The 18,632-nt window shown below is 40.7% G+C and overlaps 1 protein-coding gene and 1 long non-coding RNA gene across 2 annotated transcripts in view; one reads left to right on the top strand and one right to left on the bottom strand.

Moving 5' to 3' along the window:
* Window positions 1-18,632, bottom strand: part of LOC144901290 (uncharacterized) — a 59,615-nt gene that overhangs the window by 15,878 nt on the left and 25,105 nt on the right. The gene's annotated exons all lie outside the window — the stretch shown is intronic.
* On the top strand, window positions 10,495-16,297 carry LOC131132758 (uncharacterized). Its single transcript, XM_058078674.2, has 13 exons — window positions 10,495-10,552; window positions 10,855-10,966; window positions 11,601-11,804; window positions 11,910-12,020; window positions 12,727-12,844; window positions 12,947-13,230; window positions 13,400-13,510; window positions 13,617-13,761; window positions 14,129-14,412; window positions 14,517-14,627; window positions 14,740-14,872; window positions 14,999-15,106; window positions 15,860-16,297. The coding sequence occupies exons 2-13, from the start codon at window positions 10,871-10,873 to the stop codon at window positions 15,913-15,915; spliced, it is 1,761 nt and encodes a 586-aa protein (XP_057934657.2). The 5' UTR covers window positions 10,495-10,552; window positions 10,855-10,870; the 3' UTR covers window positions 15,916-16,297.

The raw sequence follows: 18,632 nt of genomic DNA, 5'->3' as shown, positions 1-18,632 counted from the left end.
ACCTTTGCAAAACAAAGGGGTCAGACAACACACAGTATGCATGGCGGTCTGTAGGTGTCTGGCAAAGAGTGGTCTCTTGGCGGGAACTTTTATACTCCATAGCATGCAAATGAATTACATTACAAGAGAAAAGAGATATTCTTGTCACTCCCCCGATGCCATCCTCATGTATGGGGGTTAGCCTTCACACCCATTCTTCTGGCACGGTTTGTCACACCCATGCGAGAGAACCTCCTAGGGTCAACCATTTGGTGGGACATCCTGATGTCCCCTTGTCCCATGAAGGTAGAGCTTTGATCAAAGAATGACACTGCCCCTAACCCCAGGTTACAGATAGCCTCCTGCTGTGCCACCATCCTTGAAGGAACAGCAGGATGTGCTCGGATGCAAACGTTGAAGCTCTACAAAAGGCCGTAAAGTAATTCACACAATGTGTAACCTATGTTATACCTGTGAAATATAAAATTTTCCATCACAGGGACCCAGGGGTCCCAGATCCACAAACAGGCCCTGAGCCGAAGGAGATACGGACCGCCAAGGGATAGCACCCCAGCCGCCCTTCAACCCCAGCGTCGGGGCTACAGCAGTGAGGCAGACAAAAGAGCGGGCGAGGGGGGAGGCAACCCATCGCGCCGGATGACACCCGCCGGGCAGCTCACCCCCGGAGAGGAAGTGCCACAGCTCCAAGCCACCGGAAGGCCAAGTTTTGTGTTGTGGTCACAAAGACCAAATCAATCATACATTTATTCAGTGTTGCTGTTAATCGAGACTCAGCAACACTTTATGAACTGGCTTACAGGAGGAAGTGAAACACCTTGTGGATTGGTGCAAGGCGAACAACCTGGTCCTGAATGTTGACAAAACAAAAGAGATCATCGTCGACTTCAGGAGATCCAGACTCTCCTAGCTGTGAGGTCTGCGCGCTAACCACTTGACCGCCGTGCAGTCCAGTATAACAACATAAACAATAAAAAATGGTTGTTTTTCAAAAAAAAGAATGCTCAATGCCAAATAAGCCTCTCTACCTGCCCGCATTTATTCTAAATTATTTACATTATTTGTACAAATTACTGTTTACGCTTTACATTGTTCATATTTGATGTCATCTATTTATTCTCCTTATTTATTATTCTCATTCTCTTATTCTCATTATTTATTATTATACGGGAGCCTAACCCTATCTATCTATCTATCTATCTATCTATCTATCTATCTATCTATCTATCTATCTATCTATCTATCTATCTATCTATCTATCTATCTATCTATCTATCTATCTATCTATCTATCTATCTATCTATCTATCTATCTATCTATCTATCTATCTATCTATCTATCTATCTATCTATCTATCTATCTATCTATCTATCTATCTATCTATCTATCTATCTATCTATCTATCTATCTATCTATCTATCTATCTATCTATCTATCTATCTATCTATCTATCTATCTATCTATCTATCTATCTATCTATCTATCTATCTATCTATCTATCTATCTATCTATCTATCTATCTATCTATCTATCTATCTATCTATCTATCTATCTATCTATCTATCTATCTATCTATCTATCTATCTATCTATCTATCTATCTATCTATCTATCTATCTATCTATCTATCTATCTATCTATCTATCTATCTATCTATCTATCTATCTATCTATCTATCTATCTATCTATCTATCTATCTATCTATCTATCTATCTATCTATCTATCTATCTATCTATCTATCTATCTATCTATCTATCTATCTATCTATCTATCTATCTATCTATCTATCTATCTATCTATCTATCTATCTATCTATCTATCTATCTATCTATCTATCTATCTATCTATCTATCTATCTATCTATCTATCTATCTATCTATCTATCTATCTATCTATCTATCTATCTATCTATCTATCTATCTATCTATCTATCTATCTATCTATCTATCTATCTATCTATCTATCTATCTATCTATCTATCTATCTATCTATCTATCTATCTATCTATCTATCTATCTATCTATCTATCTATCTATCTATCTATCTATCTATCTATCTATCTATCTATCTATCTATCTATCTATCTATCTATCTATCTATCTATCTATCTATCTATCTATCTATCTATCTATCTAAACATATGCGTTTTTGTAAATACCCAAGACATTTTAGTGTCTTCAACAAACAAAACATACTTTTTTATGGACTGTTGCAGGAAATCTGAGTATCCGAAGAGATCTTGGATAAACGCAGAAATAACCAGCACAAGATGGCGTGCTGTCAGTGTGACTCATTGACTGAATGCTGTCTTTCAGAGGGAGATGCTGGACATCCACTGTGTGAGTTGTTATTTTTAAATTGATGAACAAGATAAATGTTTCCTGCTCGTCTACGTCACAAACACTGATTGGGTGTGATAACGTCTGTCATTGCTGTGTCGCTCATCAACATTTTTAAGAGGGAATTTTGGCTTGACTTTTCAGAAGCTGAGTCATCATGTGAGTGTGAATGGTTGTTTGTCTATATGCTTCCTTTGATTGGCTGGCCACCAGTCCAGGGTCTACCCTGCCTCTCGCCCGAAGACAGCTGGGATAGGCTCCAGCATACCTCCACAATTGTTCTCAATCAGAAATCACTCCACACTCTTTATCGCTCTCTGGTTCTACCATATCTTACTTATTGTGTGGAAATATGGGCTAATAACTATAAAAGCAATCTTCACTCGCTAAATGTACTGCAAAAAAGGTCAGTAAGGATAATTCATAATACTAACTCCTTATTTCTAAAATCACAAATACTTCAACTTGCTGATATAGTTCATCTTCAAACAGCTAAAATAATGCATAAGGCTAAAAATAAGCAATTAGCTAAAAATGTCATCCAATACTTCTCTACAAGAGAGGAGAAATATGATCTCAGGGAAGAAGTACATTTGAAACACTTCTATGCTAGGACTACGTTATGCTAGCCATAGCATTTCAGTATGTGGAATCAAACTATGGAATGGATTGAGTAAGGAAATCAAACAATGCACAACGATGAGCCAATTCAAGAAACAATACAAGCAGTTGATGTTTGCTAAATACAAGGATGAAGAGTCTTGAACCAGTCATGATGTGCTATATATATCACTATATTGACACTTACTATGGTACCCATTATGGCATTGGATGCTCATATCATCTCATACTTCGGTACGAGGTACATTATTAAAACAAAAAAAACCTTAAACTGTATTATGGAAAGCAGGAAGTGAACAAATGTAAGAGTTAGTGATTGTAAAAGTACCAGATGGAGGGGTAGGATTTAATAAGCTTTGCTTCTTCCTACTCCTTTTGGACATGTGGAACTGTGAACTGATTATGGGATGCATTCAATTGTAATCTGATGCATGTTCAAATGAAATAAAACCATTACCATTACCAATATGCACACCAACAGAAGTACACACCTCCATATGCACACTCACAGCACATGAGTGTTTCTCTACACAATCTACTGTCTTATCTTTGTCTTTATGCTATTGGTATGCTATTATTACAGTAATAATGATGTCAAGCAGTGAGATTTTAATTACTGTAACTGTATGGCTGTAATTGTGTTTACTATCATGGTTCATGTCTTCATTGTTACTATTGCTACTGGTAAGTTGGACTGTTTCATTTCACTGACATCATCTCCATTGTGACCCTTAGCCATCATTGACATTTAACTATGCAGTCCTGTTTGTCACTGTTGTTGTCATGGGAATTGTTGTTGCTGCTGTTTTTGTCTCTCTCTCTCTACTGCAGGGGTCTCAAACTCAATTTACTTGGGGGCCACTGGAGCTAGGGTCTGGGCGAGACTGGGCCGCATCAGGTTTTCCAAAAAAAACAAAAACGCATTTATTAAACACAGAAAAATGAATAAACTTAAATATAACTAAAGCTCTGATAAAACATTCCACTGTTCTCAAATATCTTAATTTTTATTTTTCTGCACAAAATACGATGAAAAATAAATAAACAAATCAAGAATAAAGAAAATCAATCAATCAGTAATAAATAAATAAATATAATAATAATAATAATAAAATGACAAATAATAAAAACTTAAGAAACCACATATAGTTGGTGGGTAGACAAATTATTTTTTTCAGATTAAAATGAACAAAGCATTATTAGAGCCCTGTAGACATGACAAAACACGACTATAGTCACATTTATACTCTTTTTATTTACAACATATTGCGCAACTGCAGGGTCTTGAGACACATGCTAACTCGCAAACTAGAGAGCTAGCGACCTAAACAGTAGCCTTCAAGTTATTTCCTTTAAACTTAAATAGCCAAAAACTTACCACTTCCACACGGATAGGGAGGATAACTATTAACAGTTATTTAACCTTTAACATGAACATTAATCAAACGTAATATTTTTTTCTGGGTACATGATACCATACAGCATCCATATCAAACTTGCACGGGCCGCACTAACATTAAACTTTCATATCAAGGCGGGGGCCTCAAACTAGTGTCCTGCAGGCCACATTTGGCCCGCGGGCCGCGTCTTTGAGACCCCTGCTCTAGAGCAATCAACATGGCTGGTCTCACCACAGTTTTGTTTACTTTTCCTTTCATTGTAGCTGAAACTCTCCCATCATACATCACGCCTGATATTTATCTCCATCCGTTCCATCCTGCACATGCTTCTTCACCTCCTTTTCACAATCTCCATTGTTCTGGACTGTTGACACCAGGTACTTCAAATCCTCCACCTTCTGTATCTCTTCTCTCTGTAACCTCACTCTTCCACTTGGGTCCCTCTCATTCACACACATACGTATACTCCGTCTTGCTGTGGCTAATCTTCATTCCTCCAGCCCTCCACTCTTCTAGCATCTCCTCCACCTGTTCCATACTCTCACTGCAAATCCCAATGTCATCTGCAAACATCATAGTCCATGGAGATTCTTGTCGAAGCTCATCTGTCAGCCTGTCCATCACCATAGCAAACTAAAAGGGGCTCAGAGCTGATCCCTGATGCAGTCCCAACCTCCACCTTGAACTCTTCTGTCACACCTCCAGCACATCTTCACCCTCATACATGTCCTGCACCACTTGAACATACTTCTCTGTCACTCCAGAGTTCCTCATACAATACCACAGTTCCTCTCCAGGCACCCTGTCCTAGGCTTTCTCCACATCTACAAAGACACAATGCAGCTCCCTCTGACCTTCTCTGGACTTCTCTATGAACATTCTTAAAGCCAATACTGCATCTGTAGTACTCTTTTTTTTCAACTACTCTTTCCATAACTTCATGGTATGGATCATTAGCTTTATACCTCTGGAGTTGCCACAGCTCTGCACATCACCCTCGTTCTTAAAAATGGCCACCAACACACTTCTCCTCCATTCCTGAGGCATCTTCTTACCACCTAAGATCCTATTGAACAACCCGGTTAGGAACTCTACTGCTGCCTCTCCTAGACACTTCCATACCTCCACAGGTAGACCTTCAGGACCAAGTGCCTTTCCTCTCTTCATCCTTTTCAATGGTCTTCTCACTTCATCTTTACTAATCAAAGACCTGTTGAAGTCCTTCCAGCATCTATGCCGTTTAGAGCTGCCGGGTAGGAGGCGTAGAGGAAGACCAAAGAGGAGGTTTATGGATGTAGTGAAGGAGGACATGAGGGTAGTTGGTGTGAGAGAGACAGATGTAGAAGACAGGGTTGGATGGAGGAGATTGGTTTGCTGTGGCGACCTCTGAAGGGAAAAGCCCAAAGAGAAAGAAGAAGAAGAAGAAGAAGTTTACAAAGCATGCACTTTTTGTTTACCTAATAATGTAAATTGTGTTTATGTTAAAACTAAATTTGCACGCAGGTTTTTTTAATGAAGTTGTTGTGAGGTACGTACTTTAGGGTCGTGAAATTGAACTTTGAATTTATTTTGATGTTTTGATGAACAAAAACATGCACATCTTGTTATTGTAAGACCTTTTATGCTCATATTTCGACCCTTTGTATTGAGTGTGGACTCCTAAAGAGCAGCTACACACAATAACCTGCACAGAAAACTTTCTAGAGCTTCCAGAATATGCACCTATTCCAGCTGTATTTCCTTTCCCTCCGGGCACGCCCACTCCGCTGTGATTGGTCACACGCCCAAAGTGCTTCCCAACTACGACAAACCCCACTTTCTACTACAGTGGGTGTAGAAGTTGATAATAAATGAATAAAGTATTTGGAGAGCTAATTGCTAAGTGTTTATGAGCTACTAGCAGCTCACGATCTACCGGCTGTAGACCCCTGACTTACCGTGTATGAACTCCGAGTGGTAACGTAGCACCGCTGGTGCGGTGGAGCCGTGTGGTAACATCGCATGCCTGTGGAGGAGCACTCATTGTCGGACACACTTTGTCAGAGGCGCCGTTGGGTGCAATGGAGCTCAGAAGCCAGACGTGAAGGCGCCGTGGTCACCTTTCCTGGCGAGAGTGCGCTGAGTCCCGTGTGAAATGCCATTGCAATTTTTTTTCTTGCTGGGAATCACCAAATACAATAACTTCTGCCTGAGCTTGTTTCATAAACAGAGTAGCAGAGCTTGGGGGAGGGAAGGGTGCCTACAGCCACACCCATAAGGAAGCCCGCTTTAGCCAGCCAGTTTTAGTTTTGCAATGCTCTCTGAAACCGAGCTTTTTGAGCCATCCGAAAAACATCTTTCAGGGCTCACTTCCAAATGCGCAAACCTCATTATCTGAAACCTTGGCATCATTTAACACGAGAATACAACATTGTAACGACATTTATAGATCAGAAAAGTGGAAAAGGCATAACCTTAAAAATTCAGTTTGTTTACAAAAACGTGCCATTCGAATTGTTTTCAATGATTACAAATGAAATGTCTTTGATGTTTAAAAAAATGTGTTGTAGGTTTGTTACCTAATCTTCGCCTTCAGTTTTTAAAGAAACATCACATTTTTTTGGTGCACGTTTACAAGAACGTGTGTTGATGTTGTGGAAATTTTTTTCTATCCTCCTAAGTAGGATAGAGAATGCCTGAAATAAATACATAGCTCTGGCAGTTTTTATTACCTTTGCAAAACAAAGGGGTCAGACAACACACAGTATGCATGGCGGTCTGTAGGTGTCTGGCAAAGAGTGGTCTCTTGGCGGGAACTTTTATAGTCCATAGCATGTAAATGAATTACATTACAATAGAAAAGAGACATTCATGTCACTCCCCCGATGCCACCCTCATGCATGGGGGTTAGCCTACACACCCATTCCTCTGGCACGGTTTGTCACACCCATGTGAGATAACCTCCTAGGGTCAACCATTTGGTGGGACCTCTTGATGTCCCCTGTCCCGTGAAGGTAGAGCTGTGATCAAAGAATGACCTCCTCCGACACTGCCCCTAACCCCAGGTTACAGATAGCCTCCTGCTGTGCCACCATCCTTGAAGGAACAGCAGGATGTGCTCGGATGCAAACGTTGAAGCTCTACAAAAGGCCGTAAAGTAATTCACACAATGTGTAACCTATGTTATACCTGTGAAATATAAAATTTTCCATCACAGTTGATGACTAGAATTCCATTGATGTTACCAAAAACATGGAGGTGAAAGAGGTTGGTTCATTGAAGACTAGACTGTCCTTAATCGGAAAACACCCAGGTCCAGACATGGAACTGTATTGGATGCTTAGAAAAACGTACATTCGGTACATTGAAGACTTTTTTTGTTGTTGTTGTTTTTGTTAATTATTGAATAATAAATTAGCCTTTGATGTTTGTAAAATAATCTAAACCAGGGGTCTCAAACACGCCAGCCATGTTGATTGCTCTAGAGCAGGGGTCTCAAAGACGCGGCCCGCGGGCCAAATATGGCCCGCAGGACACTAGTTTGAGGCCCCCGCCTTGATATGAAAGTTTAAATGTTCGTGCGGCTTGCGCAAGTTTGATATGGATGCTGTATGGTATCATGTACCCAGAAAAAATTATTACGTTTGATTAATGTTCATGTTAAATAACTGTTAATAGTTATCCTCCCTATCCGTGTGGAAGTGGTAAGTTTTTGGCTATTTAAGTTTAAAGGAAATAACTTGAAGGCTACCGTTTAGGTCGCTAGCTCTCTAGTTTGCGAGTTAGCATGTGTCTCAAGACCCTGCAGTTGCGCAATATGTTGTAAATAAAAAGAGTATAAATGTGACTATAGTCGTGTTTTGTCATGTCTACAGGGCTCTAATAATGCTTTGTTCATTTTAATCTGAAAAAAATAATTTGCCTACCCACCAACTATATGTGGTTTCTTAAGTTTTTATTATTTGCCGTTTTATTATTATTATTATATTTATTTATTTATTACTGATTAATTGATTTTCTTTACTCTTGATTTGTTTATTTATTTTTCATCTTATTTTGTGTAGAAAAATAAAAATTAAGATATTTGAGAACAGTGGAATGTTTTATCAGAGCTTTTCTTGTCGAACATCAGAACCAAAGCAAAGTTTATTAATTTTTCTGTTTTTAATAAATGTGTTTTTTGGGGGGTTTTTTGAAAGCCTGATGCGGCCCAGTCTCGCCCAGACCCTAGCTCCAGTGTCCCCCAAGTAAATTGAGTTTGAGACCCCTGATCTAAACTGTCTTCAGTCTAATAAAAACAGCCTGCTTGTTTTGTTTAATTGTCTTTGATGTTTGAAAAAGTGGTTACATTCTTTTCATGTTTACGTCAGCGCTGTGATCGACAGGTGAGGTCACGCTGATTTTCATTTGCTGTTGGGCTCATACCTGAATTATTCATAATAAAGTAGTGCAGACTCACAACTTAAGACTTTCCAGCCGACGTCAGGCCTACACCCGCCGGGTCTGCTAGATGAACCACTACACCATCAGCAACTACTACTTCATCTTACTTTCACAATCATGCAAGCAATAAGAGAACACGAGTGTCTTAATAATGAGGGCTTTGGAAACAAATGACCTTTAATTGCACCTGACGCGCTCAACACGCTCCTCCACTTCCTGTAAGGCCACTCATTGTTAAAGGAATGCGAGATGGCATCATTCCTTGATGAGTCCTTTTGACAACTCGTGGCATTGTTTGGCACGGCCCCACCCTCTTTGAGTCATTAGGACATAGTGTAGGCTTGTGTTTCCTATCATGCTTCGAATTGATCGTCGTCATCGGGTCTCTGAAACGTCATCGACCAAAGCAAGCAGGCGTTTTGAAAGGACAAATAATGATGATAATGAATGGTGTCTTATGAAACTGGCTATTGAAAATAGCCATCCATTTTCTATCCCGATTATCCTCACTAGGGTTGCGGTTATGCTGGAGCCTATCCCAGCTGTCCTTGGGCAGAGAGGCGGGGTACACCCTGGACTGGTCGCCTACCAGTCGCAGTATTCTAAATATATGGGTTCATATTTGAGCTAGAGGTGGCCGGATCCATACAAATATAAAGAATGATAAAGAAATTATCTACAGAAATTCTAATAGAAATTCTACAGGTTATTCTGGGAGTCCTCAGAAATAATTAGTTATTATTATTAACAATCACAGATGAAAACAAAGTGTCAGCAGAGGTAATTAAAAAAAAAATATATATATATATACTGTATTTTCCGGACTATAAGTCACACTTTTTTTCATAGGTTGGCTGTTCCTGCGACTTATACTCCAGAGCGACTTATAAATGAAAAAAATGTTTATGTTACATAAACACTGGACACCTTTTGTGTTTATGTTTATTTTTGGTGTAGCTGAATAACCATTGTGTTAGCCTATATATAACATATATATATATATATATATATATATATATATATATATATATATATATAAAACCTATTAAGCCTGTTCTCTATTCTTTTATTGTTAGAACTTGCCTTCCAAGAGGATGTAATGTCCGTTTTGGTCAAGTAGTTTGGAAAATAAATTAGCCGCAAAAAATGCTTGTATGCTTGTAAAAACTTTTTTTTTTCTACCTAATTATGCATTTCAGGCCTTGTGTGACTTATACTCCGGAGTGACTTATAGTCCCAAAAATACAGTATATATGTATATATATATATGAAAAAACATAAAAACTAACCATACAACGCAGTTTTAAAATAATTGCCATGAGAAATGAGAGAAGAAATTAAATGAAAAATGTCTCCTGTTGGGTTGAAGGCCAAAGAATTAAAATGACTTTTAAGGTGACTTGATTATGGGAGCAGTAATAGAAAAAACATGATTGTTTATTATTATTTCCCCTCTTCACAACACAACAATTTATTCATGTTGTGTTTTTTTTCTTCTTCAAGTCTAATCTACACATTCATTTAAGTGCGGGGGGTGGGGGTGAAGAGGCACATGTTGCCAACTTTCTTTAATTGCTCAAGAGCAAGTTTGTCTGGCAATCTGGTTTTCATGGAATACGGAAGTGACTGCGCACCTTGCAGGCAGCTGTGTTCTTTCTTCCACGGCCACACCTTAGCAGAGCATCATCGCTGATGTCTGCGTATTTAAGGCCTGCGCCCGTTTCCAGCAATCATTGGCATCCAGAGAACGTCCTTACGCTCCTTAAAGCTCAGGTAAACCTCTACGAGTTTATGAAAATCAAACCTTTATCTTTTATTTGAATATCCTGTGAGTAAATGAAGGGGCATTGTAGAAATACTATGTTTTGTTTATGACTAAAACATTTTTTATGTGATATTTTTTACCTTGTCCTTATTAAGCACACTAAATATGAATCATCCTTATTATTTTATTTGTACAATACGAGCACCCTGGTTTTGGAAACCGTAGCTTCAAAACAGGAACATACTGCATCATTGAGAATTGTTTTCCAGCTACTGTGGTCGTAATATTATGGTTGTTTTTTTTTTGGCAGTTGAATTTGAACGACAATGGAGCACGGACTCATCCTACTGGTGGCCGCCTGCTCGGCCTTGTTGCTTCCTGAAGTGCGAGGAACAGCTCACCTGTCGTTCAGCGCCGCAGAGGTTGGTTAGTTTTGGTCCTTGTTCACTGAGAACCAAGTAGCCCAAATAAACTTTTATTATTATTATTATTATTATATTATTATAGCTTCAAGCTTCTACTCATGCAATTATTCACCATTGGGAAAGGAACCATACTTTCTACAAGACAGGAATTACCGTATTTTCTGGACTATAAGTCGCACCTTTTTTCATAGGTTGGCTGTTCCTGCGACTTATACTCCAGAGCGACTTATAAATGAAAAAAGTGTTTATGTTCCATAAACAATGGACACCTTTTGTGTTCATGTTTATTTTTGGTGTAGCTGAATAACCATTGTGTTAGCATATCTTACACCTATTCAGCCTGTTCTCTATTCTTTTATTGTTACAACTTGCCTTCCAAGATGATGAATTAGTCAATTAGTTAAAATAAATTACCTGTGACTTATACTCCAGTGAGACTTATGTATGTTTTTTTCTACCTAATTATGTATTTTTGGCCTTGTGCGACTTATACTCCGGAGCGACTTATAGTCCAGAAAATACAGTAGATCAACCAAATGTGACTAAAGCCTGTATCAAAGTGGTTCTGAAAGGCTAGTTCCTAGTTTGTGGAGCCAACTCAGCCACCCGTTCTTACCCGGTCTTCCCCCAGGTGAGCGTCACCCAGGATGGCTGCGGTGAGACCGTCCTGTGCCTGAGGGAACCAAGTGACTGCGACCCTGCAACAGATGACCCTTGTCTGTTTGCGTCTTTGAATGCTACCTCCATGGACTCCGACAGTTTCGACTTATATGTCGGCCTCAGTGGAATGTCCATGGGTTACATCGCCTTGGGACTTACCCAGGACGAAACTGAGGTGAGGCACCCTCGAACACACTCAAGACTACAGCCATGATGGAGCAAGGAGCGAAATCGAGCATCATATTAGGGTCTGATGAACTCTCTTCTCATCTCTCCACAGGGCACGACTATGCTTTTTGTGTGTGGAATAAACAGCACTGATAACAGCTCATTCTTTTTCACCACACTGGACAAAAACAACAACAACGATGATCTTACTCCAAATGAAAGGGTGAGGATTTAACTTGACTGCGACATAGAAAACTTCCGATATTTTGTACGCCTCAATGGCTGCCGATTCAACACAGTCGATTAAAATGAACGCACGTATTGATGCGACGCGCGTATGGACTCAAGCCATGCACACATTGTTCATTGGGGCTGAGCATGTGACTAATTAGCATGATGAGTCATTATTAACTTTCAAACCTGTTTCCTGTGCAAACTGAAGAGAACAAGATTGTTTTAAACTGTGCAGACGGCGGAACCTCCTTTTGAAATGCTAATGGTAATGCGGAGCCAATATGTTTATTGCACATACTATGACATCATCAGTTCCATTTCAGTAACACTGTTTCATTTCTATCGTTTTAAGCTAACACGCTAAGTAGTCGAAGAGTGCTTATGAGTTGAGTCAACATTGCTGCCGGCATTTCTGCGGTCAAATGCACGACACGGACACAGATGTCGGAAGCGGTGGCGGAGTGACGATACGACAGAAATAAACAGAACAAAAAATAGCTTCCTTAGCAAATCAAGTGAGCCGTATGTGTCCAAAAAAAAAGAGCACCCGTATTCGTTCAAATATTTGAAATGACCACAAATGGAAGACATGATGATGTTTGTGGACCGTACATCATTGTTGCTTTGAAGTGTCGCTTGAGATATGTCGCACTATGATTGGCTGGAACGTGAACATTATCTTAACCTCACCCCAGACTACAGAAGAGATCCGTGGCACCGTGAACGACTCACTGATCCAATGTAACTTCGTCATTCCAAACGTCACCACCACCACCGCCGTGGTGTTCCTGGGAAATGGAACTGTCGCCGACAGTAAGTGTTCCCTGATCGTTAGACTATGTGCGAGCATTGGAAGGAATTCATGTTTCCATCGTGTCCGTCTAACCTTACATGGACTTTGCTTAACTTCTTCAGATACTCCCGAAATGTTCATGGACATTTTTAATAAGACAGTGAACCTCACCGACGTGAATGGTATCATCATTGCCAAGACTCTGAACATCAACCGAGACGGCTGCGGAGATACCAAACTGTGCGTGGAGTCACCGGATGACTGCGATCCTCAAGTCGACACCTCTTGTCTGTTTACGTCTCTGAACACCATGACCGACATGGACTCCGGCTTCAACCTGTCTGTGGAGCTCAGTGGAAACTCCCCGGGATTCATTGCAATGGGACTCACCCAGGATGCAAATGAGGTGAAGCCTGAAGAATCAGATCTTCAGTCAATCTTGCAGGGATTCCTGTTCTTGCTCCAAGAGCAGCCATCCTTGAAAGTTTGAAGGCGATCGGTCAAAAGTCGAAGGAATCAAAGCAGATAAAGACGTTGACGGCCTAAATGAATTTGATTGTTTCCTTTCTTCTCAGGGCATAACCACTCTTTATGTGTGCGGAATAAACAGCAGCAATGACAATGCATTCTTCTTCCTCACACTGGACAGAAACAACGCTGATGGGAATCTTACTGAAAGTGATCAGGTGACGACCGGTCATGTCTCGATCGCGGGAATTTCTTGCTTTATCATATTCTGAAAACATTACACTCCATAATCCGGATTAAATGTCGATTCTTCGCCCCTCTCAGGTTGTGAGCGACCTCTGCTATGCGGTGAATGACACATCCATCCAATGTACTTTCACCATAGCAAATGCAAACTCAGTTACCACCAGAGAGGCTTCGGACGGGTCCGTCGGCAACGTTCTCCTGGGAAATGGATCCCTCGAAAACGGTGAGACCAAATAGATCAACACACACATACTTTACATTAGATTAGATCCAGATTGGTTAGGAATTTGGTTGGAATATACATTGGAACATCTGTGTAGGGTTTGCATGTTCTTCCGGAGTTTTCCCTAAGTACTCTGGCTTCCTCACACATCAGAAAAACATGCATGTTAAGCTAACTGGAAACTCTAAATATGAGTGTGAATGCTTGTTTATACTATGTGTCATGTGACTAATTGGCGACCAGTCAGGTGTACCCGTTTCTTTCCCTCAGTCACCTGGGATAGACGCTAGTTCGTCCATCGCCCTAATGAGAACCCTAGGATACAGATGGAGGGATAAGTGGTCTAACCTGTGCTTTCATTTTTCAGGCGAGGTCACTACCTTTGAGCCCACCGTGACCACTGAACCCCTGAATTTCACAAACCCAAATGGTAGCATCACCCCCCCGATGATGTTGAACATCAACCGAGATGGCTGCGGGACAACCATCCTGTGCTTGGAGACGCCAGATGACTGCAACCCTGAAACCGATGAGGACTGTCTCTTCACGTCCATAGATGCCACCAACACTGACCCCCTCATGGCCACCATCAGGCTCAGTGGAAACTCGTCGGGATATGTAGGATTCGGACTTACCGAGAACGCAACCGAGGTAAGGCACACACTTGGATCGGAAGCGGTTTTACCTAAACATGGAGCAATGAATTCTATTGGTCGCCATGAAAGTAGGATGCCATTGATGACCTTTGTCCTCAGGGGACCACCTTGCTTTTCGCCTGCGCGCAAAACATGACGGGAAACGGGACGTTTTTCTTCAGTGTGTTAATCAGAAACAACACCGACGGCACTTTCATTGAAGACGACAGGGTGAGTCTTCAATATCTTCAGTATCTCCTTCTTGAACTCCTCTGCTACCATATGGACTTATGTTAGGTTGGGAAAAGTATGAACAATATTTCAAATCATTGTTTCAACACAGGAAGTGACTAATGTTGGTGTGGTGAACGGCACATCCATCGATTGCGAGTTCAACTTCATCAATTTGGAACCGAGACAGATTGTGAATGAAACAGTTTCCACAGTCTTGCTGGGCATTGGAAATGTGACTGGAGGTAAAGTCCTGTTTGGTTTTTGGTGTCAACTCGCCTGTATCTATTTGAATTAGACGACTGGTATTCAAACCAAGGAGTGATCTTTGGAAGAATGAATCTAAGACTCCACCGCTTTCCCTTTTTCAGATGTTCTTGGACCCATTGAAATCTTGCTGGAGTCGCGTGTGAACCTCACTGATGCCAACGGAATGATCTTTACGCCCGCAAGCGCTGGAACCACGAAGCGCAGTGACGGTAAACAACGAACTACCAGACATGACATTTGTTGATTGTGTTTCTAAACTTGGTGCAGTCGGTTCTTGTCCACGTGGTAAAATCCCAACCAAGCAAAACGCATCCCATTTAAACCACCTTACTGGTTACACGAAAGCAAACAGGAAGATTCATTCATTTTCTACTGCTTATTCTCACGAGGGTCGAGGGGGTGCTGGAGCCTATCCCAGCTGTCTTCGGGCGAGAGGCGGGGTGGGGTACACCCTGGACTGGTGGCCAGCCAATCACAGGGCACATATAGACAAACAACCATTCACACTCACATTCATACCTATGGAGTTTGGAGTCGCTAATTAACCTAGAATGTTTTTGGAATGTGGGAGGAAACCGGAGTACCTGGAGAAAACCCACAAATACACAGGGAGAACATGCAAACTCCACACAGAGATGGCCGAGGGTGGGATTGAACTCGGGTCTCCTCGCTGTGAGGTCTAAACGCTAACCACTCGTCTACCGTGCAGCCACAGGAAGAATCAAGGCATCAAAATTGTCAATGCCTTGAATAATGATATACAGCACACCATAAAATCTAATCTCACACTTCAGTGTGTGAATGCAATTAAGAACCCAAAAAATATATAAAAAAGTGCATGAATTGAGACAAAGTGTAAGGTTTACAATAGTTGCCCCAACAAACTGCACCAAGGTCGGGGCTGGGAATGTCACGCTACTTTACACACTACATCTATTTCTTCTCTGCTCTTCCCCGTGCAGCCATGTTGATCCTGCTGAGCGTTTTCACAGTGTTGGCCGTGCTCCGAGGCCAATGAGCCCAAACATGAAGTGGAAGAAGAGGTCATCGGTTCCAATGAAAACACAACAACTGAAAACACGACGTGTATTCTATTAACGTTTTTTACCATCTTCTAAGTCTACCCACTCGGACGTGTGAAGCTATTTGGCTTTTAGATAGAGCAGCAGGGTTCTGCTAATGGGCATCGTCATTATAGGAGCAGCTCATTGGAGCCCATTTCCACGTTCCAAGAGGACTTCAGGTCTGACAAGTTTGAACTGTTTGAGAAGAACCAAAGCCAGGTTGCAATTTGTTTTGTGTTCATTTTGCGTTCAATGTGCATGTAGCCGCAGTGTAAAGTATTTATGGATTTTACGTCATCTGAAAGCATGAATAAAGTTTTGTCCTTTGTCCTAAAATTTGGTCCTGTGTGGCGACATTCAAAAATTCTTTACTGTCAATTTTTCCATACATGCAAGACATAGAGAAGAATCAAGGTACCATTTTTCTCTCTCTGGAGCGAGATAACATTAAAAAAGACAAAAAACTAAACACTAAAACATAAGCAGCGCAAAAAAGGCAGTCTTTGTGTAAGACATAGACATCAGTGTTATTCATTTTATATCAAAATGACCAAAAAATGATCTGACTGATGAGAAACAACAGAAGCTTTCTAATGACTTCTATTCCACTGCTGTCATTCTTCCAAATAGAAGAACGATGGCGTCTGAGTAATTAAGCGATAATTAAGTTACTCCACCTCACATGGGAACAATATATTAGAATGTTGATTGTCAAGCGTTAAACTGGCCTTCCAGCGTTCTCATCACTGCTGCTTGTGCAATTACCGCAAGTATTTATGAAGGGAAGGGGCGGGGCACAGAAAGCAGAACGGCTCCAGATTTATTAACTTTGTTTTCTTTCATACTCATTGTAGACATCAGTGACAAAATGGAGACCGATTCCAAATTGGCGCGGTTTTGCGTGGGTTTTCTCCGGTTTCCTCCCACGTTCCAAAAACATAATTAATTGGTTAATTGGCCACAGGTATGAATGTGGGTGTCCTCCCACCTCCTCTACCACCATTTTCCTCCTTTGTGAAGCTGAAGCTGAAGCTTTGCACCAAGTCGGTTTATTCACTGCCAAGCCAAATCCTACTCTTCCCGACTGGACCAACTGTCCCACAATGTTGTTACGCTTCAAGGCTGACTCAGCACGCTATACAATATGTTGTGTACTTTATTTTGTATTTGACATTCAAAGTAAATGCAAATGCAAAGCAAATATTCAATGGCTATTTTTTTTGTATGTGAGATCCTTTTGCTTCTCATAAGTAATATGTACTAAAAATCGGAGATGCTTTCCTTATAGTAGTGTGTGACTTTGGATATGTATGGCTACAAGATGACAAAAACAGTCATGTCTGGAATGAACTGTGGTGTTTTTTAGTAAAAAAAAAAAAAAAAAAAAAAAAGCTACCATAGATACCATCATACACATTACATAATACACTGCCTGGCCCATTCCCCATTCCCTTCAGGTCAAGATGTCTACCTGTACCTCAAAGAAAAACAGCACATACTGTATTCTGGACAGAGAAGACAGATGCACAGATGGTTGAGAAACCATCTCTGAAGACAGACCGCCACCTATCTCCCACATCCAAAGCAGGCCTTCCATCCCCTCCCATCACTTAGGCTTGAGCTGTCCTGGGGTGTGCCTCTACCTTAGAGAGTACTTGGACCTTGCACCTTCTCCGAACATTAGAGCTGTTTTACGTCAACATCTGACATGGACCCGACAGCTTGGAGGCGCTGCAGCGGAGGGCCCGGCTTTGGAACTGGACTATTATAGTAGGCTATAGTCTATAATTGTCATATGTTGCCCCCTCGACCTTCATTGCAGCCTGGTCATCCTGGAAGGGGAGTTCTGCTAATAGCATCCGCGGAAGACTATTCACAGGCATCTAGATACTTTATATTCATCTATAACAACAGCAGTGCAGGCAGCAGTTCACTACAGATCCCGTTGTAAATGATGATGGCTGGGTTTGCTTGAGAGATGAGCATCACAAGTGGATCAGACATTTTGATGGGCCTGTTTTGCAGAGACAAGGATCTGACAAATTCTGAGTCATAAAATGCAAATTATATTAATTAAAATTTGACTAATTCTATTTGATGTATTTTTTTTAGATTTTTCTTTTTTCTCTCACACACTTATTTTTCAATCTCACTGAAACAATACCATAACATTGATGTTTTTGCTCTCCGTATTAGCTTATGATGGCTTATGTAATTTTTGCACTAGACTATGTATCGTTGGGTGCCTCGGGCTGGGTGAGGGTGGTTGGCTATGGTTTCTTTTGTGTGGATAAGGAATAATACATGTTTTTGTTGGGATGAGGTTAAAATCTGGGTGGTTTTTATGTTCAAAATAAACTAAAGTTGAGTAAAACCTTTGGTCATACTGATAATTGCTCTAATTTACCATTTTCAAGGTACATCCTTTTGACATAGTAATATCAAAAATGAAAAAACCCAAAAGGTTAATTAAAACAGAACAAATGTGATTTGAATACAAAAAACGGAATTTAGGAAAAAATTGGACTAAGCCTACCAATATAGATAATCCTGTCTCTCCCTCCCATGCAACGCCCCTTCCAGTGTTTTTATTTGATATGTTCATGTGTTCTGTGTATAGTGTGAATAATTCAATGCAAGTTGCCACTTACAGTATACTAAAACTCAACTG

Source organism: Doryrhamphus excisus, linkage group LG11 (genome assembly GCF_037039965.1).
Source record: "Doryrhamphus excisus strain RoL-2023G ecotype Guam linkage group LG11, RoL_Dexc_Guam_v1.1, whole genome shotgun sequence".
In the NCBI taxonomy this organism is placed as follows: Eukaryota; Metazoa; Chordata; class Actinopteri; order Syngnathiformes; family Syngnathidae; genus Doryrhamphus; species Doryrhamphus excisus.
Note: the sequence above shows the minus strand (reverse complement) of the source record. Positions and strands in the feature narration are given on the sequence as shown.

Excerpts from the sequence above, each read along its gene's own strand:
- LOC131132758 (XM_058078674.2), top strand. The coding sequence starts at position 10,871 with ATGGAGCACGGACTCATCCTACTGGTGGCCGCCTGCTCGGCCTTGTTG. Across the intron at positions 13,231-13,399 it reads TCACCCAGGATGCAAATGAG|GGCATAACCACTCTTTATGT; the intron begins GTGAAGCCTGAA and ends CTTTCTTCTCAG. Across the intron at positions 13,511-13,616 it reads ATCTTACTGAAAGTGATCAG|GTTGTGAGCGACCTCTGCTA; the intron begins GTGACGACCGGT and ends CGCCCCTCTCAG.